This window comes from Geotrypetes seraphini, chromosome 1, assembly GCF_902459505.1.
Source record: "Geotrypetes seraphini chromosome 1, aGeoSer1.1, whole genome shotgun sequence".
Classification (NCBI taxonomy): Eukaryota; Metazoa; Chordata; class Amphibia; order Gymnophiona; family Dermophiidae; genus Geotrypetes; species Geotrypetes seraphini.
In genome coordinates this window covers 41,133,507-41,160,574 of record NC_047084.1, presented here as the reverse complement: position 1 = coordinate 41,160,574, position 27,068 = coordinate 41,133,507, and the positions used below count along the sequence as shown (strand labels likewise).

At 42.4% G+C, this 27,068-nt stretch overlaps 1 protein-coding gene across 2 annotated transcripts; it reads left to right on the top strand.

Moving 5' to 3' along the window:
• RGS7BP (regulator of G protein signaling 7 binding protein) lies at nt 1-27,068 on the top strand. Of its 2 annotated transcripts, XM_033930358.1 has the most exons (4): nt 1-126; nt 13,149-13,296; nt 19,513-19,583; nt 24,999-27,068. In XM_033930358.1, the coding sequence occupies exons 1-4, from the start codon at nt 63-65 to the stop codon at nt 25,088-25,090; spliced, it is 375 nt and encodes a 124-aa protein (XP_033786249.1). In that variant the 5' UTR covers nt 1-62; the 3' UTR covers nt 25,091-27,068. The 2 variants fall into 2 exon arrangements, with proteins under 2 accessions (XP_033786249.1, XP_033786260.1); XM_033930369.1 differs by lacking the exon at nt 24,999-27,068 and having other exon boundaries at nt 19,515-19,587.

Genomic DNA, 27,068 nt, shown 5'->3' with positions numbered 1-27,068 from the left:
AAGATGGTGAGATTCATCCTGAAATATGTAGACTTTACATCCAGTTACAATGCTGCCTAGAAATGTACACAACAGAAATGTTAAAATCCATATGTCTGCTAGGATCCCTTCAGCTTCAAAGGAAAGGTACTGTAGTATGTATCACACACACATCAGTACTTCATGAGGAATTCCAACACCAGCCATCTGTCTTTTAAAAACATGGAATTCAAGTGAATTCAGACAGAAGTGTAGAGAAATGCATAGGTGATTCTCTAACTGGTTATAAATAAAATATCAAAACAACAAAAAGATTGTGGAACAAAAGATCGGATGTACCAGTTTGTAGTTTAAGAAGCGTCCAAATAACTTAAAAACAATCTGCAAAGGGTGTACAGTACTCCCCTGAAATTCGCGGGTGTTCCATTTCAGGAACACCCGTGAATTTTGAAAAACCACAATGCGGTTTTGCAGAAGGCTGATTAGCTAACCGGGGGGAAGAGGAGGAGGAATTGGCTGTGCAGAAAACTGATTGACTGACCAGGGGGGAAAGGAGGAGGAATTGGCTGTGCAGAAGGCTGATTTTCGGACTCATTCCCTGTATTTTCTGACCAGAAGAGGCAGTCGGAAAATACCTCGAATAACTGAGTCCGCGAATCGCAAATTCGTGGGGGGGACTCTGTATACAGTCACAAGTGATGCACAAGATAAAAACCAAATAATGTATAAAATACAAATGATCCAACACGTGCCTTGTTTTAGCAAAATAAATATGCTGCCTTCAGGAGTCTTATGTGGTCCTTGGCTATCTATATATATAAAATCGGAGGTATGTATGTGTGTATGTATGTGTGTGTGTATGTGCCGCGATCACGCAAAAACGGCTTGACCGATTTGAACGAAACTTGGTATGCAGATCCCTCACTACCTGGGATGATATGTTCTGGGTGTCTCGCGGCCCACCTGCACACGTGGGCGGAGCTACAAACAGAAAATCTTATTTCACCTATTCATGTCAATGGAAAAAATGTAAAAAGCTGCCATTCTCACAGTAATTCAAAAACGGCTTGACCGATTTGAAAGAAACTTGGTATGCAGATCCCTCACTACCTGGGGTGATATGTTCTGGGGGTCTCGCGGCCCACCTGCACATGTGGGCGGAGCTACAAACAGAAAATCAGATTTCACCCGTTCATGTCAATGGAAAAAATGTAAAAAGCTGCCATTCTCACAGTAATTCAAAAACGGCTTGACCGATTTGAACGAAACTTGGTATGCAGATCCCTCACTACCTGGGGTGATATGTTCTGGGGGTCTCGCGGCCCACCTGCACACGTGGGCGGAGCTATAAACAGAAAATCAGATTTCACCCATTCATGTCAATGGAAAATATGTAAAAAGCTGCCATTCTCACAGTAATTCAAAAACGGCTTGACCGATTTGAACGAAACTTGGTATGCAGATCCCTCACTACCTGGGGTGATATGTTCTGGGGGTCTCGCGGCCCACAACTCTATGTTGCTTGCTCAAGGGTGGGTTCACCCAATAATTTATATGTTCTTGCTCCAGGAGGTGAAACTAAAATTGTTGTTTATAATCACGTTTTGCGTTAGTTGTATTGTATTCATTTTGTCAAATATTTCACATTATAATTTGAATATTGTACTTTTTATTAAGCTGTAAAAAAATAATTTCATTCACCACTATAAAGTATCTTTATTTGAATCCATTTACAGTGTTATTGCTATAATTAAATACCCGTGCAACGCCGGGGCATCAGCTAGTCTTAAATAAAAAACATAAAAATCACAAAAAATCCAAGTAGTTAATAGAGGGCTGCACAGGAACGGGGCCAGCGGGAATCCTGCTGAACACATAGGGATCCCGCAGGATTCCCCTCTGGGTTCATGGGGCTCCCGCAGGGCTCCACCCCTTCCCCCCCACCCCCCACAAGGTCATGGGGATTGAGGCACCTCAAGGAGCTCATGTGTTACCTCAACAGCATCTCGTTTTTCCTGTCCTCCATCTGCACTCTCCCCTCCCCAAAGCCATATGCAACACTCCTTGCATGCCGCCACTGACGTCAGCCACGGGCCTTCCGGGTCAGCCACGTGCATTGTGCAGGAACCAAGGTCCTGTGAAGAAGCCAGTGCAGCTGGAAGGCAGGAAGGAGGAGGCCCACCTGGATGGCTCTGCTACACACCCGCAGTAAGGAGAGATGAATTTGGGTCACAGAAGGGAGGGAGGGAGCAATCAAGCGTGTTGGGATAAGGAAGGGACAGAGGAAACATAAATATGGGACAAGGAAGGGAGGGAGGGGGAAGGAACGCATTGGAACATGGGAGGGGTTCAAACTTGAAACAAAGGCTGGAAGGAGGAAGGGGGCACAATCTTGAGACACAAGGGAGGGAGAGAGCACGTTTGGACACAGAAGGAAGGGAGGGGGTGTAGAAGAGAGAGAGGAAGGGGGCCATAGGATGGAGGGAAAGAGATGCTGAATTGGGAGAGTGAATAGAAAGGGAGAATTGAACATGAGTGTGTGAGTGAGGGAAAGATAGATGGGTACATATGGGGGAAGGAAGAAAGAGGAGAATTGTTAGGCATAGGGAGGGAGAAGAGTGAGGTAGATATACATGGGGAAGAGAAAGATGAGAGGGAGAAATGTTGGATATGGTGGTCCTGAGGGAACAGTGGGACAGATTGAATGAAAGGGATGCAAGAGGGAGGAATGTTGGACATGGTGGTAGAGGGAACGGACCGAGAGATGTGGCATGGTGCTGGAGAGAGGTTATAGAAGGAGAAATGTTCGGCATGGGATTGGTGGGTAAGGGCAAAAGATGCTGCACATTGTCTAGGGGATGAGAGGGAGAAATGTTGGATGTGGCAGTAGAAGGAGTAGGAGAGATGCACCCTGAATCCCTCCCTCCCTCCCTCTGTTTCTCTTTCTCCACCTCCCTTTGCAGCATGAGATGAGTGAAAGAGAGATGTTGGACAGTGAGAGAGAGAGGGACACATTGGACATGGAGATGGAGGAGAGAGGAAGAAATTCTGTGCAGGAGTGGGGAGGGGAAAAAGGAGGATGGGTCAGGATAGAAGGGCGTGAGGATGCTGTACTGTGGGAGGGAAGGAAGAGATAAATGCTGGACCATGGTAGGATGAACCAATGGACAGCAACTACATGAAGAAGAACTTGTAGCAGACAGGAAAGCAGAAAAAAGAGAAACTGGAACCAATTTGATGGAAAAATAAAATGGAATTCATTGACTGAAAGACGGCCAGAACTTCTCTCCTCCAAGTCGCTGGAAGCATTTCTGAGCCACTGAGGTGCCAGCATCTGTGACTCGAGGACACTGCTGCTGCCTGCCAAGCTTGGCAAAAGGGACCCCCAGCCACCTTCAGAGGAAGTCCTCAGCTGACATAGCTTGAGGGTCCTCATCATCTGGAGTATTTATATTTTATATTTACATTAGAGGCTCTGTCGAGAGACCCATTTACAGAGTATGTATAAATGGGTTTCTTCCAGAGCCTTTAATTCAGTAGCATAATTAAATGAAATAACTCTGAAGTTTATGGGGATGGGCAGGGATGGAAGAGGTTACAGGCAGGGACGAATTTGATTTCTGTCCCAGTGCAGCTATCTAGTAGTTAAGAGGCTACAAACAAACTGCACAGCACCCAAGCTGCCAATGTAGGCTGGTGACATCGTTGGAAGCTTTGTGTGCTGTGCAGTTTGTTTGTAGCCTCTTAACTACTTGGATTTTTTTGTGACTTTTATGTTTTTATATTTAAGATAGCCAAGGACCTCATAAGACCCCTGACGAAGACAGTTGTGTTTTTTTGTATTTTTTTTTGGGGGGGTTGTTTTTTTTTTTTCTGAAACATAGCCCATGTTGGGCCATTTTTATTTTCTATATTGTTTAGTTTTTATCTTGTGAGTCACTTATGACTACCCTGTTTCCCTGAAAATAAGCCCTAGCATGATTTTTAAAGATTGACCCCCCAACCCCTCCCACCCGGAATGTCCCTGACATTCCTCGACTCCATCCCTAACACTAGCGTTGCCCGATTTGCTGAAAAAAATCAGACTCATCGATTCAGCAACCCCCACCCCTGCTGCTTTAGGAAGCCTTTGAGCAAAAGTATGTCAGTCTCAAAGTGGGAAGTTCGGTGGGGTTCTGCTGCACAGGGGGATGGGAGGGAGGGATAGAAAGCTGCTGCACATGGGGCGGGGAGAAAGGAAAGAGAAAGAATTGGGGAGGGAGAGGAAGGCAGAGATGATTGTTGTACATGAAAAAATAAGACATCCCCAAAAATAAGCCCTAGTGTGTTTTTTGTACCCAAAATTAATATAAGACATTGTCTTATTTTCAGGGAAACACGGTATATATACCCTTTTTGGATTGTTTTTAAGATTATTGGTTTTAAGTTTTTTGGATGCTTATTAAACTACAAACAGGTACATCTGATCTTCTATTCTACAACCTTTATATTGTTTTGCTGCTTCATTTCCTTTGTGGAACCTTTTGTTACTATTTGGATTTTGTTTTATAAATAAAATATGAAAATTTTAAACTAACATAATAGTGCCTGAGTTATTTTTCAGGTACATTTTTATTATTTAAAACAAATATAAGAAGAAAATAAGCATTTTAGTAATGTATCTTATATAGAATGATGTCATGGGGACAAATTTGACCCTGTCCCACCGGATCCATCTTCATCCCCATCCCTGCAAGCTCTGTCCTCATCTGCACAAGCCATGAACACTTTAAAATCATAAGTGTTTGAGGCTTGTACGAATAAGGACAGAGCTTGCAGAAATGGGGTAGGGTCAGGGACAGGACAGGAATAGAGAGATCCCACAGGGATGGGGACAGATTTGTCAATGAAACTTGATAATACCTTTTTGAAGGTAAGAGTGAAGTCATAGGAATTTTTGAAGGCAAAATTAGATTGGGTTTATTGACTATAACTGAACTCTAATTACATTACTGAGAAGAAAATAGGGAATAAATATTCCACAACCTGCCAAAACTATTGAAGTTTACATAATTTTTCAACTGTGTTCAGTTATGACCTCAATAATTTTCATGCGGCTCTCTCACAAAAGTAATATAATTTCATGTACAAGAAGAATCTACAATTTAATATAACATTGTCCTTGTTTGCATTCTAGATGTTGCATCCATAACGCTCTTGAGTAACTTTTATAATGAGAGAATTTGTCAGTGATAATCTTCATAAATATGTAATATGGATTTTATTGTCACCAATTATATGACATATGTCCTAATTATAAGAAAAGCTCCCATTGGGAGATCTTTCAGTTCTCATAAATAGAAACAGAGAAAATGAAGTTAGTTAAAGACCATCCACTGGATTCTGTATATGTCGTCCAAAGTTAGGTGTGCAAATTTGGGCACAGATCTACATGTTAGACTAATGAGCTAATAAGATGCTAACGATCAATAACGGGTGTTAATTGGCAGTCATAGGAGTTAATGCATGGATATGCCCTATACCCTACTCTATAACATATGTGCCTAAATTATATGGTTTGGAACTCCAAAAGGGGTGTGGCCAAGGGAAGGTCATGGGCTTTGCCAAAATTTGGGCTCAATGTTATAGACCAGTGTATCGCAAACTGTGTGCCATGGCACACTAGTGTGCCTCCTGAGATTTCAGGTATGCCACAGCACAGTGAGGAGGAGAGGTGCTGGCTGACTGCCTACAGGACGTGCCTCTGGTGGAGAAAGGCACATCCTGTAGACAATCAGCCAGCGCCTCTCCGGCTCTCTTCCCTGCTGGCACTCTCTTCTGGCATCTCGGGGCCCGTGCATGCATAGACATCGATGTGATGATGTCACGCATGCGCGTGATATCATCACGGCAACATCTGCGCACTTCTGGATGCCTCAAGCTGCGGCCACTACGTTTAGTGTGCCACATCTCAAGAAAGTTTGCGGGACACTGTTATAGACTAATGCTATGTATGTGTCTAATTGCACCAGCATTTATACCAGCTTTTGGTAGGCATAAATGCTGGCACCAAAAGTTAGGAGCAAGATGTGCGCTAAACTAGTATTCCGTAAAGGTCATTCCACTTAGAGTGCTCTTTCACAGAATACTAACTCAACCCAGCATCTACCTTTGGGTACCATTTACTAAATTTTTCCTTATGGCCTACAAGGTCATTCACTCTTCAGCTCCTCAAAATCTCTCCTTATTTATCTCCCCTTTTGTCCCTTCCCACGAGCTCCGTTCATCAGGTAAGTCTCTCCTATCCGTACCCTTCTCCATCTCCAGTCTCCATCCCTTCTATCTTAATAATAATAATAACTTTATTTTTATATACCGCAGTACCACAAATAGTTCAGAGCGGTTTACAGTGTAAGAGACTGTACATTTACAACGAAGATACAATGCGAACTGTACATTTTCAGAAAAGGTATTTATACAGTAAAAAAAACAGTGTAGATTTACCATGCAGGAGACTGTACATATGCAGCAGAGATATGTATATAGTGGAGAGGCAGTGCGAGAGGTATTATAAAGAACAAAGCAGTATACAAAACCAATGCAGGGTGGTGAATGTCAGGAAGACAACTAGTTTCTGTTGTAGGATGGTAGTATTTGAGTATTTGGTGATGGGGGAGGTTCCAGAAATTTGTCATAGAGGAAAGATTTGAGAGATTTCCTGAAGTATGAGTAAGATGGGGCAGATGAGATGAGGATGGTCAGGCAGTTTGTCCATCTACCTGCTTGGTATGAGAGAGTTCTATTGAAAAATCTTTTGTAGGTGCATCCCTTTGGGGAAGGGTAGGTAAACAGGTTGGCGTTATGCGTGCGAGTGGTTCCAGGGAACACGAAGTGGTGAGCCAGATAAATCGGGGATAGGCCAGTTAAGGTTTTGAAGCTGAGACAGGCGAATTTGAAGATGACTCTCGCTTCTATTGGCAACCAGTGCAGTTTTCTATAATAAGGGGTGATGTGGTCTGACTTTTTGAGGCCAAAGATTAAGCGGACCGCGGTGTTTTGGATAAGTCTCAGTCGCTGGATGGTTTTCTTGTAGGAGCCTATGTAAATTATATTACAGTAATCCAGTGTGTTTAGGATTAGGGATTGGACCAGCAATCTGAAGGAGGGGAAGTCGAAGTAATGTTTGATGGTACGGAGTTTCCAGAGGGTATAAAAGCATTTTTTGACCTGGGCGTTGGTGTGGTCTTCGAAGGTCAGGCAGCGGTCTAGGATGACTCCAAGGATTTTGATGGTGGGGTTGATAGGATAAGTTAGGCCGTTGAGTTGTAAGGTGGTGTTCGTTAATTTGTGGTTGGGACTTGCTAGGAAGAGTTTGGTCTTTTCTGGATTTAGTTTCAGTTTGGACTGAGTGGTCCAGTGTTCAACCATAGTAAGTACTGATGAGATGTGTTGCTCTGTTTCTTGCGAGAATGAGTGGATGGGGATGACAATTGTGATGTCATCTGCGTAGATGTAGGATTTCAACTTTCGGTCAGATAGCATGTGTCCCAGTGAAGTCATGTAGATATTGAATAGGGAGGGTGATAGGGGGGAGCCTTGTGGCACACCACAGGGGTTGGACCAGGTGTGAGAGTAGGTTCCCTCGTTGTGTACTTGGTAGGTGCGGTTTTTTAAGAAGTCTGTGAGCCAGGTTAGTACCTGTCCCGAAATGCCTATGGAATCGAGGTAGTTGAGTAGAATGTCATGGTCTACCAGATCAAAGGCACTACTGAGGTCAAACTGGAGTATTAGGGCACTGTTTCCCTGTGACAAAAGTTGGAGGAGGTAGTCGGTTAGAGAAGCTAGGACGGTTTCCGTGCTGTAGTTTGTGCGGAATCCAGACTGGGAGTCATGAAGGATGTTGTATTTATCGAGGTAGGACATGAGGTCCTGGTTTACAAGGCCTTCCATAATCTTGAGGAAGAAGGGTATGTTGGCGATGGGTCTGTAGTTGGTGGTTGTGGAGAGTGATTCTTTGGGGTTTTTGATAGTTGGTGATATGAGGAAGTGGCCAAGTTCCAGTGGGAAGTAGCCAGTGGACAGGCAGAGGGTTATCCAGTTGAAGAGCTCCACTTTGAAAGGAGGGGGGGCCATTTTCATGAGGGAGGGAGGGCAATTGTCTAGAAGGCAGTTTGATTTGGCATATTTAGTATATAGCTGTAGGAATAGGTTCCAGTCTGGGTTCTCGAAGCGGTTCCAGGACATGTCGGCGGTAATACCTTCATTGTTTGGGGTGGGCAGAAGGGTCAATGGGCTGGTGCTTGTTGTTGCGAGAGAGGTTTTTAAGTTATGAATTTTGTTGGCGAAGTAGTCAGCTAGGTTAGTTGGAGAGGGTGGAAGGTCTGTGCCATATGCCTGGAACAGACTGCCTGAGTCATTATGAAGCTCCATCTCTAGCACAATTCAAATCCAAGCCCACTTTTTTGAGGCTGCTTTTAACTCCTAACCTCCCACTCACCATAAGATACCTATGTCCATCTTACCATTCTCTCTGAGAGAAACTCCCCAACCCCTATATGTCCTGTTTGTCTGCTAAATTAGATTTTAAGCTCTTCTGAGTTAAATCACATGTACAGCACTGCGTACACCTTTCAGTGCTTTAGAAATGATAAATAGTACTAGTAATGTTAAATCTGGTCTGCCCATCCATACCATCTAGTGTCCCTTCATTTCCCTTAGAAAGCCTATGTTCTTCTCCCAAGCTTTCGTGAATTCAGATATAGTCTTCGTTTGGAGTCTCCACTGGAGGCCGTTCCACAAATTTGCCACCCTTTTCATTAAGAAATATTTCCTTAGGTTATTCCTTTACCTGTCCTCTTTCACTTTCATCTTATGCCCTCTCATTCCAGTGTTTCAATTCAATTGACAGAAACTCGCTGCCTATGCATTTATGCCATAGAGGTATTTAACTGTCTCTATTATATCTGCCCTTTTCCAAAGTCTACATGGTGAAATCTTTAAATCTTTCCCCATATACAGGACACATATCATGCAAATCTGCCCGGTACTGGCTTTAGTTCTTCAGTTTACACCATTCATATTCTAATTAGAGATCCCAAGCTTTTTTTAATTCCATCACCATTTTTCTCTCCACTACCTCCCTCGGGAGGGCATTCCAGGCATCCACCACCCTCTCCGTGAAAAACAATTTTCTAACCTTACTCCTAAGTCTACCACCCTGCAACCTGACTAAATACAGTGGATTGCCAATTATCCGAACTCCAATTATCCGGATTGCTTTGAGGCATCTCAGTTTATATTTGAGTTCCCCCCAAAGTACTATTCTTTTGTTTTAATGAAAAAAATATCTTCAGCACATCCCCCCCCCAAACAAGAAAAGGCAGCATTCCCCCTCCCTTCCTGAAAAGGCACCACCAACCCCCCTCCCGGACCCACAGGAAAGACTCCAGGCCTACCTTTTTTTTCCCTGGTAGTCTAGCGGCAGTGCTGGGGCAGAAGCATGCTCTCTCAGTGACGAAAATAGCTGCTGAGACTTCCAGGGAAAGTCTGGCAAGGCTCCTGCCCCAGCGCTGTCACTAGACCATCAGGGAAACAAGGTAGGCCTGGGGTCGTTCCTGTGGGTCTGGGCCCTCCTTGGTTAGTGGTGCCTATTCAGGGAGAGAGGGGGAAAGTTGCCTTTTCTTGTCAGTTGGGGGGGGAGGGATGCGCTGAAGGCATTTTTTTATATTAAAAACAAAATACAAAAAATTAATGTTTGATTATTTGGACTAACCTCTGCAGAGGTTAGTCCAGATCAGCGTTTCACTGTACATAAAATAGTAGTTTAGCAGCCTAATGTTTAGAGCAGCAGTTTGAGAACCAAGGAAGCTAGGATGCAAATCCCAATGATATGCCTTATGACTTTGACTAGTGAAAAGGTGTGAGCTAAATCCAAAGTTTTTCCCTTCTCTCAGACAGATGGCAAACAAAACTATACAACCCATCTATTGTAAAGCCCACCAAAATATTTGCCATTGTGAATTTAGGCCTTAAAAATGTCAGGTTATATAGTGGTGAATATTTTTTTTTTTCCATTGCAACTATCCATAGGACTCAACACAGCACTCTTCACACTGCACATACACCCCTTCTTGCAAAATAAGGAATGGGCAGCATAAGATGCTACATACTCACCTCAGATAAAGAAAAAAAAAGTACACTTGACAAACTGAAACTAAGAGACAGGAATAGGACAGCTTGGAATTTCCAGTAGCAGCAAATCTCAGCTGCTTGCTCTACTGAAAACTTTCTAAAGAGATCCTTTATGAACCTTGCCTATGAATCTTTGCTGGTCCCTCCTGCTCTGCAGTCCAATAGAAAAGTGCTGTCAGCACTGTCTCACATCTAATGAGCAGGAAACTAACTGTACTTTGTTAGTTTTCTATAGACTAAGGCTTTGATGCTCTAAATTGGCCATTAAAATCATGCGGGTCGCTGTGGTGTCGGTAAATTGTCCAATTTGAAAATGATGATTGATGTTCAAACAACTTCACATGCAAATGAGGGGAAGCGGCTGACACATGCACAGAATAGTCCACGGAAAGAGGTATAAATGTGCACATGGGTCAGGAAAAGCTACATCGCAGGGACGCATGAGCATCGATCATAGGCATGCTTTTTGTAGCACATCATTGACACGTCATAAAAAGGGGAGGGGCAGAGAACTAACAACAAACCATGCAAATGTGAAAACCCAAGATATGTGCTATTTCTACACGGCTTCGGCGGTACATATGCAATTGGCAGCCCCAGACCAGCCAGTATATGCTTTTAATGGATGCAGATGAAATGAGCCTTTAACAAATGCACATGAGATGCACCTTTAATACATGGTTATGAGACGCGCTTTTTACACAAAATCCCATAAAAAGTTTGTTTTTTGTTTTTACTTCTACATGCAATCGGCATCCCAAACCTGCTGGTATAAACTTTCAGCACACACGTTTCAATGCTACCAGCACCTCATGACCTATCACTAATTTTGGATCATTAAAAGGTTGACGCTTCATTTTGTGCATCATCTGGGCATCAGTTGGAGTGCTGATTGTAATGCATTTACATACAATTATTGGAGGCTGATACAAACCACAGAAAAGACAACAGTTAGTCATTTTGGGTATTGGTAGCTGAAATACTTTGACACTAAACCAGATAGATCTGGTTTAGCATCGGTCATTAACCTTTTCCTATCGTGTGACCCGGATGACGGGACATTCCAAAAATGTCATTGCCATCGTATGTCCCATGGCATGGGACATACAGTACACGACAGGAACACAAAATATTTGAATTTACAGACTTATGACTTATTTACATTATGTTTACAATAGCCGTAAATGATAACGGTGAATAATAAAAAACTTTGCTAAAATAATTAAGATTGGAACCAGCGTAATATAAAATTTATTACGATAGGAAAAGGTTAAAGGCACGATAGACTTAGAGCCCTAAGGGGGTCATTATTCAGCATGTGCTAACCAGGTAGTAGCAGTTCCTTCTATTACTTCTACTACTTATCCTTTCTGTAGCATTATTAGATGCTCTAGCGTACCAAGAGCGGGGTGGTGGGGGTGGTCAACCCTGGGTGCAGGGAGTTGGGCACTAGAATGGTCACGTGTTGATCCATATGCTGACAGTTGATCCACATGCTGACAGCTATTGGCTCCACCGGCCCCTGCCCCCCTCTGACATACTGTATACTTTGGAGGAAAGATATGATAGAGACGTTTAAATACCTATGCAATGTAAATGCGCATGAGTTGAGTCTTTCATTTGAAAGGAAACTGCAATGAGAAGGCATAGGATGAAGTTAAGAGGTGATAGGCTATGGAGTAATCTAAGGAAATACTTTTTTATAGAAAGAGTGGTAGATGCTTGGAACAGTCTCCCAGAAGAGGTGGCAAAGGGTGGTAGATGCATGGAACAGTCTCCAAGAAGAGATGGTGGAGACAGAGACTGTGTCTGAATTCAAAATGGCCTGGGATAGGCATGTGGGATCTCTCGGAGAGAGAAAGAGATAATGGTTACTGCGGATGAGCAGACTAGATTGGCCATTTGGCCTTTATCTGCCATCATGTTTCTGTGATATCAGCTTCCTGTTCCAGGGTGAGGGTCTGGTAGAGCCAACAGCCACATGCATGCGGCCCTGTGACCATTCCACACATACCTTTATTGCCTGGAGGAAGGGGGTGTCCAACTAGAGGAGGAAGTACTCTGCCCCGGGTAGACAGTAAACTGGGTATACCATAATTGGATGTTTAAAGTTACTCGGTTAATTTATGCTGACTAGGTCCTGGGCTGATCTTCAGCAGTACTTAACTGGAAAATGCATCAGAATATTGGGTCTGATTGCCTCAGCACTGTCCAGGTAGTGTCAAGATAGTCTAGGGGCAAAGCCAAAAGTTATCCAGGCAATGCCAATATTCAAATTAAGTCAGTCAGTCAGTGAAGAATCCAAATAATGCACAACTATAAATGAGGGTGAACAAAAATAGTGTTGTATAACCTTAATATTCAATTAAGCCAGATAAAAGGCTGTCTTAAGTTGCCCATCCAGGTACCAACTGAAAGTGAAAAACATCTATCAGAAATCTCCAGTAACTTGGGTGATGGTAATGTGACAAGATGGTGGTTGTTGAAATTCTGCAGCTCAAGGCAGATTGCTCAGCAGTTACTGCAGAATAATCAAAAACTAGGAAGTTTGTAACTTTGTACCTTGTAGTGCTAGTCTAGATGGTCCAACTATATAACTACTATAAATTTGTTATGTAACAAAATGTCACCACTGCATTGGTTTAAAATAATTTTAGATATAACACAGATACATATTTATATTAGTTTAGTTTACATGGATGCTCATTTATCCTTTATGCATCTGTGTTTAATATGTATATCTGTACTGTAAAATTTCCTTTTTGTTATATTTATTTAATTAATAAATTAAATTTAGTTTACATGGATATTTAGTTTACATGGATGCTCATTTATCCTTTATGCATCTGTGTTTAATATGTATATCTGTACTGTAAAATTTCCTTTTTGTTATATTTATTTAATTAATGTTATGTTTCATATATCTTAAAATTCCAATAAAAGAATTAAAAAAATGAAAATGAACACAGATATTTTTGTTTTCTCTTAATATCTTAAAGGAAAGGAACCTCATGAGGTCCCAAAAATCATAGATTGTAAAATGGATGCAAGTTCAGAAGTTCCAATTTTAGAAGATACATCAACCTCACCAATAGATATTCAACATCAGTCTGGGCAGGTTTCCACAGATATCGAAAACACAGAAAGGTATGTGCTTCTTAGAGCTTCATAGGATTGTTTGCTTAGCACTTTTTTTCATACACCCATAAAGTGAGATGAAGCATTTTATAAATGATGAGATCCTTCAAACGCTGGAACTTTAGTGGTGAATATTTCATTTTCACGGTTTCATCTCACTTGGTGTCTCTTCTCTCTCAGTCAAAACCTTTTGCAGTCATCCATTATTCATTCTCTGCTGTGCTAAATGTAAACCAATGTATTCATTCTCTGCTGTGCTAAATGTAAACCAATAAATGTATGTAGTAGTACAACAAAGGGAGGAACATTTTTAGGAACCATTGGCCCAGTTAAATCAGCTGTCTGGAAATTGCCCACTCTTTCCCAGATGGAAATGTGTGTAGGGATCAACAGCACACATGTTTTTACTCCCTGCAAAAAGAAGGTGGCCTTGAAATAGGGTTTGATTGAGGGAGACAATAACAGGTACTTTTGCATCTTTTCAAGACTATACATGTTATTTTCAATGGAAAATATCCCTGGGTTGTTTATGCACGTGCTTTTAATAATTTCAAGTGTACGTGCATAAATCAACCTAGAAAATGTGTGCTCCCAAAAGAGCCAGTTTGTTTATTGGCATTTGATATACTGTCCTGTCTTGGAGAACTTCAGGGCAGTGTACAATTTTTTTCTGTTGGGTACTCGTAAGTATTTTCCCTATCTGTCCTGGTGGCCTTGCATCTTACTATGGTACCTGGGGCAACAGAGGGTTAAGTGATTTGTCCAGGGTCTCAAAGAGCAGCACTGGGATTGAACTTGCAACCTTAGGGTGATGAGGTAGCAGCTCTAGCCATTAGGACACCAGGATGTTAAGAGTGTTTGGATGGTTGTTATAGGCAAGAGGAGGAAACTGAGGAGATGAGTCTAGAAGAGGGAGAGCAGATGAGTGCTGAGGAAGGGAGGAGAAAGGAAATAAGTTCCAGGGGAGAGGAGGATATGCCAGAAATGATTGTGATGAGGGGGCAAAATTTACTTGCCAGTTTGGAATAAGAACATAAGAAGCGCCATCTCCGGATCAGACCTTCGGTCCATCAAGTCCAGCGATCCGCACACGTGGAGGCCCTGCCAGGTATACACCTGGCTTATTTTATAGCCAACCATATCTTTATATGCCTCTCTCAAGGAGATATGCATCTAGTTTGCTTTTGAAGCCTAGGACTGTCAATTCCGCAATAATCTCCCCTGGGAGAGTATTCCAGATGTCAACCACTCTCTGTGTGAAGCAGAACTTCCTGATATTAGTCCTGAACTTGTCCCCCCTTAGCTTCATTTCATGTCCTCTTGTCCGTGTCAAATTGGACAATGTAAATAATCTTCTCTGCTCTATTTTGTCGATTCCTTTCAGTATTTTGAAGGTCTCGATCATATCCCCACGCAGTCTCCTCTTCTCAAGGGAGAACAATCCCAGTGTTTTAAGTCGATCCTCATATTCCAGTTTCTCCATACCCTTCACCAGTTTAGTCGCTCGTCTCTGCACCCTCTCCAGCAGTTTTATATCCTTCTTTAGGTAGGGAGACCAATGTTGGACGCAGTATTCCAAGTGGGGTCTGACCATTGCCTTATAAAGCGGCATTATAACTTTCTCCGATCTACTCGAGATTCCTTTCTTTATCATGCCCAACATTCTATTTGCCTTCTTTGCCGCTGCCGCGCATTGTGCCGACGGAAGGTAGGTGCATATTTTCTCTTTGAGAATTTGTGCAAACCCTGTGGGTAAAAGTAACTACAGACTTTGCATGTGTCTGAGTGTTGAAACTTTAACTTTAAGGGGGTAATTTTATTACAGGCCCCTATATGAGAAGTCCAAGAATGTAAGAATAGTCGTACAGTGGTGCCTCGCCTAACGAACGCCTCGCACAGCGAACGCTGTGCACAACGAACTTCTTGTCTTGATTCGTACAACGGACTTCGTTTCACACAACGAAGTCGCCCGAGCTGCATCCTTCCGCGCAGGCACTGCGCTTAACTGCCCTCTCTCACTTGTTTCCCCCGATTATCCAGCATCTAGCCCTCCCCCCCAAACACTTCCTGTTTCCAGCGTCAGAGGGGACGGGGTATCGAAGCGCGAGCGAGCTGCGGAAGTGGTGTTGGTGGTGGACGGCCTCAGGTATGAGTTAGGATGGTGGGGTGGGGAGGGGAGGCCTGAGAGCGAGCATGCGCGCACAGGGAGGAGACGGGGAGAGACGCGCTGGATTGGCAACGGTTGCTCTCTGTCGCCTCCCGGGTCCAGCGGCGTGACAGTTTTCAAACAGGCGCGTGGTTCTTTCTAAGCAGAACCACCAGCTTTAACGGCGCTGACTCCCGACTACAGCCTCCAACAGATGACTGCTTCCCATTGCATCCGGCCGCTGGCAGGTCTCGCGCGCAGCAGCCAATGGGTGCCAGCCACGAGTCGGCCAGCACCAGAGGGGGGAATCAGGAGAGACGAGCATCAGAGGGTGGAGGAGAGGCAAGGTAGAAGAAGAAAATCAGAGAGGAGGAGAGAAGCAGAGAGAGAGAGATTGGACAAAGAGGAGGGGATGGTGAAGGAGGAAGAGAACAGAAAAGGAAAGCATAGGAGGAGCATTAGAGAGGGAGAGGAGAAGACAGTTTGCCAGCCTGAGAAACTCCCTAACCCCTTATGCTGCTGCACAGGGAAATGGGGAAAAATGACAGACAGACAGCGGGAGGGAGGGAGAAAGAATTATTTTTTTTTACATGTATTGTTATGGGAAAACGCATTTCACATAACGAACTTTTCGCATAACAAACTTGCTCCTGGAACCAATTAAGTTCGTTGTGTGAGGCACCACTGTACTGGGTTAGACCAATGGTCCATCTAGCCCAGCATCCTGTTTCCAACAGTAGTCAATCCAGATCACAAGTACCTGACAGAAACCCAAATAGTAGGAACATTCCATGTTACCAATCCTAGGGCAAGCAGTGGCTTAGCAGACTATAAACGTTTCCTCTAGTAACTTACATAGTAACACAATAAATGACGGCAGATAAAGACCTGAACGGTCCATCCAGTCTACCCATATGTTATTCTAATTAAAAATGCAGGATTAAATTAACTTGTCTCTTTTTTAATATTTCTGGGCCATAGACTAAAGTCCACCTGGTGTTGTCCTAGGTTCCAACTGCTGAAGCTGCCATCTAAGCTCACTCCAGCCTATCCAACCATCTTGTTGTTTGAAAGATATCTACTGTAAAGTCTAGCCAATAAAGTCCTCATGTTAAGTTAGTAGAGTTTCAAAGCAAAAACCAGGAGATAAACCTCCACACACACAATCAGAACCAACAGACAACAGTGGAGGTTCAAGAACAAAGGTGTGCAATTTTATTCAACAAATCATAGTCTTGTGCAGTAGCTCGACACACACGTGTGTCAGCCAATACGGCCTGCTTCAGGAGCTTTATGACAATTTTTAAGAAAATGGAGATTCAAAGTCACTCGGGAAACAAATCGTAGGAATACAGAAATTCACTGCACACCCTGAATACATTTCTGTACTTCTACGATTTATTTCCCGAGTGACTTTGAATCTCCATTTTCTTAAAAATTGTGATTGTGAGTCACAAAGGTTCCTGAAGCAGGTCGTATTGGCCGAAACACATGCGTATCGAGCTACCACACAAGACTATGATTTGTTGAATAAAATTGCACACCTTCGTTCTTGAACCTCCATTGTTGTCTGTTGGTTCAAGTTAGTAGAGTTCCTATTCATGCCCTCTCCAGTCCATCCTACACCGAATCACCATACTGTATATGGGACACAAGCTGTACAAGTCTATCCAAATACCATTTATTTTCTAATTAGAGATCCTCTGTGTTTTCCTCTCCACCACCTCCCTCAGGAGGCATTCCAGGCATCTACCAGCCTCTCCATGAAAAAGAATTTTCTAACATTACTCCTAAGTCTTCCTCCCTGCAACCTCAAGTTATGCCCTCTAGTTTTACTATTTTCCCTTCTATGGAAAAGATTTGGTTCTATATTAATACCTTTCAAGTATTTAAATGTCTGTATCATATCTCACCTGTCCCTCCTCTCCTCAAGAGTATACATGTTTAGGTCTTCCAGTCTCTTCTCTTACTTCTTTTGGTTCAAACCCCATACCGTTTTCATTGCCTTCCTCTGGATCACTTCAAGTCTTTTTATATCCTTCAAAAGATACGGCCTTCAAAACTGAACACAATACTCCAAGTATGGCCTCACCAATGACCTATCTAGGGGTATCAACACCTCCCTTCTTCTGCTGGTTATTCCTCTTTCTATACAGCCTAGCATCCTTCTGGCTACAGCCACCACCTTAGCACACTGTTTAGACGCCTTTAGTTCCTCAGACACAATCACCCCAAGGTCCCTCTTTCCATCTGTGCTTATCAACCTCTCACCTCCCAGCACATATGGTTTCCTCGGATTTCTACCCCCAAAATGCGTCACTCTGCACTTCTTCGCATTGAATTTTAGTTGCCCGACGTTAGACCATTCTTCTAACGTTTGCAGATCCTTCTTCATGTTTTCCACTCCCTTCGGGAAAATATCCACAAAAAAGCTAACCTTACCTTCTAACCCTTTAGCAATGTCATTCACAAACATATTGAACAGAATCGGTCCCAGCACCGATCCTTGAGACACTCCACTATTCACCTTTCCCTCCTCCGAGCATTTTCCACCACTCTCTGGCGTCTGTTCATCAACCAGTTTCTGATCCAGTTTACCACTTTGGGCCCTAACTTCAGCCCATGGAGATTAAAGAACCTCCTATGAGGAACCATGTCAAGGCTTTGCTGAAATCTAAGTAAATTACATGTAGACCTTTTTTTAAACCCACCTACGTTAACTTCGAAACTTCCCAGTCTCCTTTCAATCTTCTTTTTCGGAGGGGCCCTGGTGTGGCAGCCATTCTCGCAAGATGCCGGCACTACCCTGAAGCTTTCCCTCTTCCGTGATCCATTCCCCCCCCCTGCCCCCACCCAACGCAACTTCCTGTTTTCACCTGGACATATCACAGCATAGGGAAAGCTTCAGGGCAGCTCTGGCATCTTGTGAAGGAAAGAGATTGGGACCTGTATACCACCTTTTTTGTACTTATACAACCACATGTAAAGCAGTTTATATACAGGTACTTAAAGCATTTTCCTTATCTATCCCAAGGGGCTCACTATGTAATGTACCTGGGGCAGTGGAGGATTAAGTGACTTGCCCAGAGTCACAGGGAGCAGCATGGGGTTTGAACCCACAACCTCAGGGTGCTAAGGCTGTAGCTGTAACCACTCTGCCACACTCTCCTCCAAGAATGGCTGCTGCGCTGGGGCCCCTCCGAAAAAGAAAATTCGACTTTGAAAGGAGACTGGGAAGGTGAGGGGAAAGGAGGAAGAGGGATAGAATGGGATGAGAGGCCTGGATCGCAGGGCCCCCTATAGCTGTTTTAATTTAGCCCAGGGATGAGAGCAGGGGGAAATGCAGATGGGGGGGAGGAGAGAAAGAGACTAGCCCATGGGAGAGGAGAGAGATGCCAGGCTGTGGGAAGGAGAGGAGAAAGATGTCAGACCACACACCTACCTTGCTTTGGAAACTAGCCCCTGGGAAAGTAGACCCAAGAATATTCAATTTTGGTCCTTGAGGTCCACAACCTATTCAGGTTTTCAGGATTTTTGCAATGAATATATATGAGATCTATCATGGAGGCAGTGTGTGCACATAAATCTCATGTGTATTTATTGGGGAAATCCTGTAAACCCAACTGGGTTGTGGGCCTCTAGAGCATACTTCGAATATTTCTGAAGTAGATGCAGATATTTACAGGTGTTTTCAGGCAGGTGCAAATTGTCCTCATAAGTTCACATGGGTACGTGTATATTTTATAATATCGCATATTTTGCCATTGTGACCTAGCTCTATGTCCAGCCTCTCCCCTAGGCAAAAAAAAAACCAACCCTATGTTCATTCTGCATAGAAGTATAAGTGCATCTTCCTGTGGATAAAATGCTTTTTTACCCACAGAGAAGCTTGTTCATAACCCATAGGTGCTCTTGAGCAGAAAAATAATGTCCGCTTTAGCTGAGGCCATTCTACAGTAGGCCTTAGTCATATTTGCACCCTACTGTTCCATCAAACCAAGTAAACAGAACATGAGCTATTATTTTGGAAGTCTTGAAATGTTTTTCTCTATCCTACATTTTACTTTTCGTTTCTGCAGAGATATCAGAGATATGAAAAATCTTTTAAGCAAACTCAGGGAAACTATGCCTTTACCATTAAAAAATCAAGGTAAGTCTTGTTATCTCTGTATTATCCAAGATTGAGAAACACAGGCTGTCAGCCACTAAGAGGATAATTCTATAAAGTGGGAACGAACATTCAGTGTATGCCCTAAAGCGTGGTTAGTGCCCAAGTCCTTAGGGCTGACTTCTCAAAAAATAGCCAAATGTTAAGCACCTAGATCTCGCCTACCAGCACCTAACTTAAGTGTGTTAATTGGTTTTACAGTTACTTTAGTTGATATACCGCAATTGCTGACAAAAAAATTCAAAACAAAGCGGTTTACAAAATGTAAAGACAACGGGGAATATTTTTAAACCAATAAAAACAAACAGGGAAAGAACAAAGACTGGTTAACAAAAACATGCCACAAACAGGCAGATGAGGGCAGGGAAGTTTACAGTGTTAAAAAAGGGAAAAGCAAACAGTATCAGAACAAGTGGTACAATTGGTCGTGCCATTAAAAAAAACAACGAAAAACGAATTTTTTAAACAAAATCAGGCATCCTCCGGAACTGATATGTGGGTCCATGGCGCCTAGTGATGCTGAAACCCAGAAGTGGGTATGTTTAGAGGGCGGCACTAGACGTCGGCGTCACTAGACACTGCTGGTAGCAATTCTGCAAGAACCCTAGGCGCTGGAAATGTAGACCTTTAAAACCCTGGTCTTTGTTTCTGGCATCTAGGGTCCTTGCTAGCTGGATTCTGTAAACAGCGCCTGTCCATAATTGACAAGCAGCAGACACCACTTACAGAATCAGCCCCTTACTGCTTACAAAATAGGTGTTGTTAAGGGCTCATATGCATATGGCATGTGTGCATTAATGCTGGAAATTAGGAAAACTGGCCATTTACCCATGCAATAAAAATAGCCTTAGTGCACGGGAATGACCCTTGTAAGCATGCACTAGAGAATGACACAGGGACAAATTTTTCCCCATCCCCGCAGGAACTCAATTTCACCGTCCCCTTGAGTTTTGCCGCTGTCCCCGGCCCTGCCCATTCCTGCAAGCTTTGCCTTAACCACACAAGCCTCGAACACTTATGATTTTAAAGTGTTTGAGACTTGTGCAGATGAGGACAGAGCTTGCAGGAATGGGGCAGGGATGGGATGGGAAAATGAGTTCCCGCAGGGATGGGGAAAAATTTGTCCCCATGTCATTCTCTAGATTGGACTAAAGCCACTTTTACCACATATTTATAAAAGGGCCCCTTAGAGAGCTGTTAACTGTTCCTCCACTTGATGAATGTCCTTGTAAAGCAGACATTTTTAGGTAGCAGTCACATAGTACATTATTTTTCAATATCAGAAACAATAACTAACTTCAGATATCATGCATAGCAATATTAAATAACTAGAAAAGGTCATTTTCTCTTATCTGCAAGCATTTTTTTTTCTTGAGAGGGGATTGGGCTGGTCCTTAGCTAGACACAAGTACTATTTTCATGAATAATGATTTTGAATAGACGCCTCCCTTGCCTTTTATTGGATTGTTTGGACTTTAAGGCGAGGTGTTCTTCTTCTCTTTGCTTCCTTATCACTAATGGCCACAGTGATTAAGTATCAGGGACTTCACACTGCATCAAGCAGCATGCCATATGATCTTTCTCGTTCAGGGTTTGTAAGCTCTTTTTCTGCTGTACCCTCTAGAATTAGCAAGTGGTTAGTAGTATAAGAAGTTCCAAACCCCTATCCCTCTATGGCATTTAGAAGTTTCATTATCAAAAATATCAGCCCTGTTCTTTAATCTGAGTCATGAGATCCTCAAAGCTGCTCCTAATTCCAGATTTTTTTTTTTTTTTTTTTAAATACCACAATGAGAGGCTGCTCTGATACCCGATATCTGATTTTAGATTTTAGTTAGTTATTTTAAAAATTAATATTATAAATTGTATGAATAATAGTATCCTCTGTACTGTTTTTCCAAAATCATCAAGAATTCCTGGAAATGTATGAATATATTATTCCTATCATGGGCTAGACTGGAATTCTCAGTATAAGGCATCGGTTTAAAGGTGTGGGATATTTGTATCTTTCTTTCAGCGTGTGGGGTTCTCGTATGCTGAGGTCACTTTTAGAGTGGCTATTAAATTGCCACATTTTCTATTTTTTGAATTAATGGTGAGGTGCTAATTTCTTAATTAGCATGTGGCCATTAAAACATGAGCCCCTACCACCACCTATTTACTGGGTAGTAAGGGCTCCTGCACTAACCATGCGCTAATGCATTAACTGATTAGTGTAGGATACACCTACTTTCTGCCCCCAAACATGTCCCCATGCTAAAAAATTAAATCTAGCACACCTGTCCCAAAACTACTGCAGGATGCTTGAGCAGGCCCTGCGGCAGTGCCTTTTTAACCTGTGTAAGCATGTGTTAGAGATTACCACAACTTAGTAAAAGGACTTCATAGTGAAGTGTGCAAAGAAGACTATAGAACTACCTATGAGGGCTGTTCAAAAAGTATCAGACCTTAATTTTTCTTGCGTAAACAAATAAAGCTAGGGAGGCATGGTTTGGTGCACATATGTAGGCAACCCTAATGCACATGCTTGAATTTTTTTCCCGCCTACAGAAGCTGTCAGTCGCTGGCAGACCGCCGATGAGTGAGGAAGTGTAAGTGAGCGCCGTCCGATTTTCTTTTTTTGACAAAATGACAGAAAACGTTGAACAACGCTACTGCATTAAATTTTGTGTAAAGCTAGGCGATTCCCAAGTGGAAACAATCCACAAGATTCAACATGCCTTTGGGGACGAAGCAATGGGTACCACACAGATAAAGAAGTGGTACAACCGCTTCAGAGATGGCCGCTTATCAGTGGAGAGTGAAGCATGTTCTGGTAGGTCCTCAACATCCAGAAATGAGATTGTCATTGACCAAGTGACCAGGACCCTGGTGATGCAGGATTGTCAAATCATGCTCAGAGAAGTTGCAGATGAGGCGAGCATCAGCGTTGGATCTGTTCATTCCATTTTGACTGAGGATTTGGGCTTCAGGAGAATTTCAGCAAAGTTCGTGCCAAAGCTGCTAATGATCGAGCAGAAGCTACTCCGTTTGGAGATCACACAGGACATGCTGGAGACTGTGAACAGTGATCCCAGCTTCCTCAGCATAGTGATCCCTGATGATGAGTCCTGGGTTTATGGGTACGACCCTGAAAGGGACCAGATATCAGTCAAGAGAAGACATCATGCAGAATGCAAAGGATGGACCAGTTGTGAGCAATCTCAAAAGAGGCGTTCTAGCACTGCTTCCAACAGTGGCAGAACCGTTGGAAGAAGTGTGTGGCAGCCCAAGGAAGATTAGTATAAGATTGTTGTATCTGAATACAAATATTTTTTATGAATAAAAGTCTGATACTTTTTGAACAGCCTTCGTATAATCTCTGCTTTTCAGCTCATTTGTCTAGGCTTCTATGGCAACCTGGAAAAAGCCAGAGCAACAGTTTTGTCTAACTCTGTATGTAATTTCCATAAGGTAAAATTTTAATCCGAGGACAATATTCAGCAGGCCAATATCTGGTTAAATATAACTGGATAACTTACCTGGGTAATTTTTAACTGGATATTTAAGGGCATGCCTGAAATTTTATGTGACCCCCCAAACCATAGGAAGTATACATAGAAAACATTATTGACCAGAGTTTAGGCAATTTAAAATGTTGTATTTCACAAATAGTTTCAAAACAGACACTGTTTGTTTTATCATTTTTAGTTAAATCTTTACTTATTTGTTTAATTTACCACAGAAGTTCTATGGAACTCTGTGCATTTCTGGTTCCAGTATTATGTAATGTTGAAGCCCTGAGTATAAAGGTTGCCCTGCCCTGAGGTATCTCTTTAAGACAGTGTCACTGAATACTGCAGGTTACAGTTACACAAGTATTTTTATCCAATTCATTTAAAGTTGCTGGTGCTGTTACTGGTGCAGTGTGCTTAACTTTTAGGAATGCCCCTCATAAGAACAACCATAACTGGGTCAGACCAATGGTCCATCTAGCCCAGTCTCCTGTTTCCAACAGTGGTCAATCCAGGTCACAGTACCTGGCAGAAACCCATCGCTCTTAAATTTAACTGGTTAAATTTTAACTGAACAGTGAGTAGCTCGATTAAGGTTTATGTGGTAATAGGTCCAAGAAGTTTAAAATGCATGAATTTCAACTAAGTTTACCAAATCAATAGGTTAAATTTTGACTGGCCAAGTGGGCTAATACATCTTCCACTCAGTTTAATCACCCCCTAAGCCCCTCCCGAATGTCCCCGACATTCCCCGACTCCATCCCTGGATTACCCAGCAATAGCACCCCCATGCAGCCGAACCCTTCTGACCCTTCTACCCGACCCCTTGCACAGCATCTATCCATCTCTCCTTCCCATCCAAACCCCGCCGACCCTCCCACCTCGAGACCGACATAACTCCCTCCAAACAGCAGCGTTGGTAGCATTTTAAACAGGCTGCTTCATGATCTTCTCCTGCTGGGTCCTACCCTCTGCTGCATCACTGATGATGTCATCAGCGACACAGCACAGGGAAGACCCTGGCAGGAGAAGGCCCTGAAACAGCCTGTTTAGAGTGCTGCTGACGCTGGTGTTTGAAGTGAGGTATGTCGGTCTCGCGGTGGGAGGGTCAGTTGGTTCTGCTGCACAGGGGGATGGGATAGAAAGATGCTGTGCAAGGGTTCTGCTGCATGGGGGGGATGGGAGGTTTTTTGCTGCACGGAGGGATGGGAGGGAGGGATAGAAAGATGCTGCAGAGGAAAGGCACAAGGGGATGGGTGAGAGGGGAGGAAAGATGCTGCACATGGGGAGAGAAAGGAAAGAGGAAGAATTGGGGTGGAGAAGGAAAGGGGAGAGATGATCATTGTACATGAAAAAAATAAGACATCCCCTGAAAATAAGCCCTAGTGCGTTCTTTTGGACCCAAAATTAATAGAAGACACTGTCTTATTTTCGGAGAAACACGGTAGCTAGGAATCTTTTCATAAAAAGTCTGTTGTGCCAATATAAGAATTTTAAATATAATTCTATAATAAACAGGTAACCAGTGAAATTTCAAAAATAAAGGAGTAATGTGAACATATTTCTTAATACCACCCAACAATCTTAGAGCTGTATTTTGGATGGTTTGGAGGCATTTAATATTTGCTTGTGCTATGCCAACAGAAACCGTATTCCCATAATCTAAATGAGAGATTACTAAAGAGTGAATCAATGAAGGTAAAGACTAAAGATTTATTTCCTCCTTTTTCTCTAAAGGATCTAGAAATTTGTAAAATGTTACTAGTGCAAGCATGCATGGCTGTTACTTTCACTCTTTCTAGGTCATTGCAGCATGGTCTTGCGTACTTCAGTATAAGTGTTTAATTCCTAAAGATTTGAGTCACACAGTTTTATTCATTTTTGTACTTGTTTTCTGTTGTAGATGATAGCAGCCTCCTAAACCTGGCTCCTTATCCGCTAGTGAGAAGAAGAAAGAGACGATTCTTTGGACTGTGTTGCCTCATATCCAGCTAAACAATTCCTCTCCGAGATCCCAAGAAAACCAGAATTCAGTGGAATCATATGCCATGCAGTGGCTGATGATAAATTATCTACTTGGTGTATTCAAGTTGCCCTGTTCATTTAATTTCCTTATGTTCAATAGATATTCATATGAAGTCAGGCAGGGACCAAATTCTAAATTAAGACTTTTTAAAAATGTATTCTCTTTTTTAAAACAATACAGCTCTGCACTCAAACAGATTGCACTGTCACCACCAGGTGCCTACTAGGACAAAAGAAAGCCTCGATGTCACAGATGAGCCAATATGCATTCGGCTCTACCTATTCAGACATCACTGACATAAAAAACTTTTGCCTGTAAGCTAAACAAAAAAAGTGGGTGAAGAAAACCACAAAACCAAACTGTATACGCAACACGGGTCCATCCCGTTCCCATCAGTATTTCATCGTACTGAACCACTTCTTCAGGGCTACTGAACAAAAAAGTCCTGTGGCTACTGAACAGTCCTGTGGTTCCACCTTCTCTGGAACCACGGGACTGTTTCTTCAGTGGCCACGGAGGTATAGTAGCCCTGAAGAAGTGGTCCAGTACCATGAAACATTGATGGGAACAGGATTCTCCTGTGGCTACTGAACAAAGAGTCCTGTGGTTCCACCTTCTCTGGAACCACAGGACTATTTGTCCAGCACCATAAAACACTGGCGAGAATGGGAAATTGGAGAAATGGGAGAATGTTAAGCATACAGTTTTGTTTTGTGGGTTTTTTTCACCCCCCTTTGTTCATCTAACGAATGAAAGTTTTTTATGCCAATGATTTATTTATTTAAAAAATTTCTGTACCGTTTTTGACCAAAGCGGTTTATAAAACCGTTACATACATAAAATCTTAAAACATAAGCACATAAGCATTGCCTCTGCTGAGTCAGACCACAGGTCCATCACGCCCAGCAGTCCGCTCCCGCGGTGGCCCCCCAGGTCAATGACCTGTAGTGATCTATTACTCTACTACTCTATTACTTTACAGCCTTCTGTACTGTATAGTAACCCTTTAATTGTACCCCTGGATCCCCTTTTCCTTCATGAACTCGTCCAATTAAAACAACTCCAAATTAAAACAACTTTTCAATACAGATCAAGAATAGGTAGCGCCGAATGCATATTGGCTTATCTGTGACCCGAGGCCTTTTCTTTCATCCCAGTAGGCACCCGGCTGTGATAGTACAATTTGTTTGAGTGGAGAACTGTGTTGGGTTATTAGTATTTTACCTCCACCACGCCTTGTTTTTTGGGGATTTTTTTCTCTTTTTTTACATACCTGCACGTTTGTTTTTAAGCCATGCAACAATCAGAAGCAAACATCATGGCTGATATTTTTTTATGTGCACACTTTATTGGTTACATATATATAACATTATGATGATATAATCATAGCACCACAGTAAATTATTTTATATTATTGTAGGAAAGCAATCTTATACTGAATAGAGAAAGCAGCAAAAACTGTGTATACATTCCAACACAGTATAATAAGTTATTATTATTGTAAGTATTGAACATGTATAAAACTTTCTTACAGCTTTTTTTTCACCTTATCCATATTTAGTCTTCCATCCTATAGATGACTTTATCCAATCCTTCTCAAAATGAATACCTTAATTTATAACCATATATGAAGAGTATTTATGGCTTGTAAATACACTGTACTTCTAATTATACATACATATAGGTATTTTATTTCCTTTCAATCCAATAGTGTCTTTTGCAGATTCTTGAAGAATGAAGTCATTTAGTGGGAAAATGGTGTACTAAGGTCAACAATTAACCTCAAACACAAAGCAAAATATTCTCATATTTTGTTTTCATGAAAAGATAAAGCATGGTGTCTGCATATTACCATAGTGTTACCTCTTCTAGGGCATGCTGGAATTAGCTCAGACTGTAATATACTATACATTTTACATTGTTAATAAATTTTTTTAGTTAAAGTGT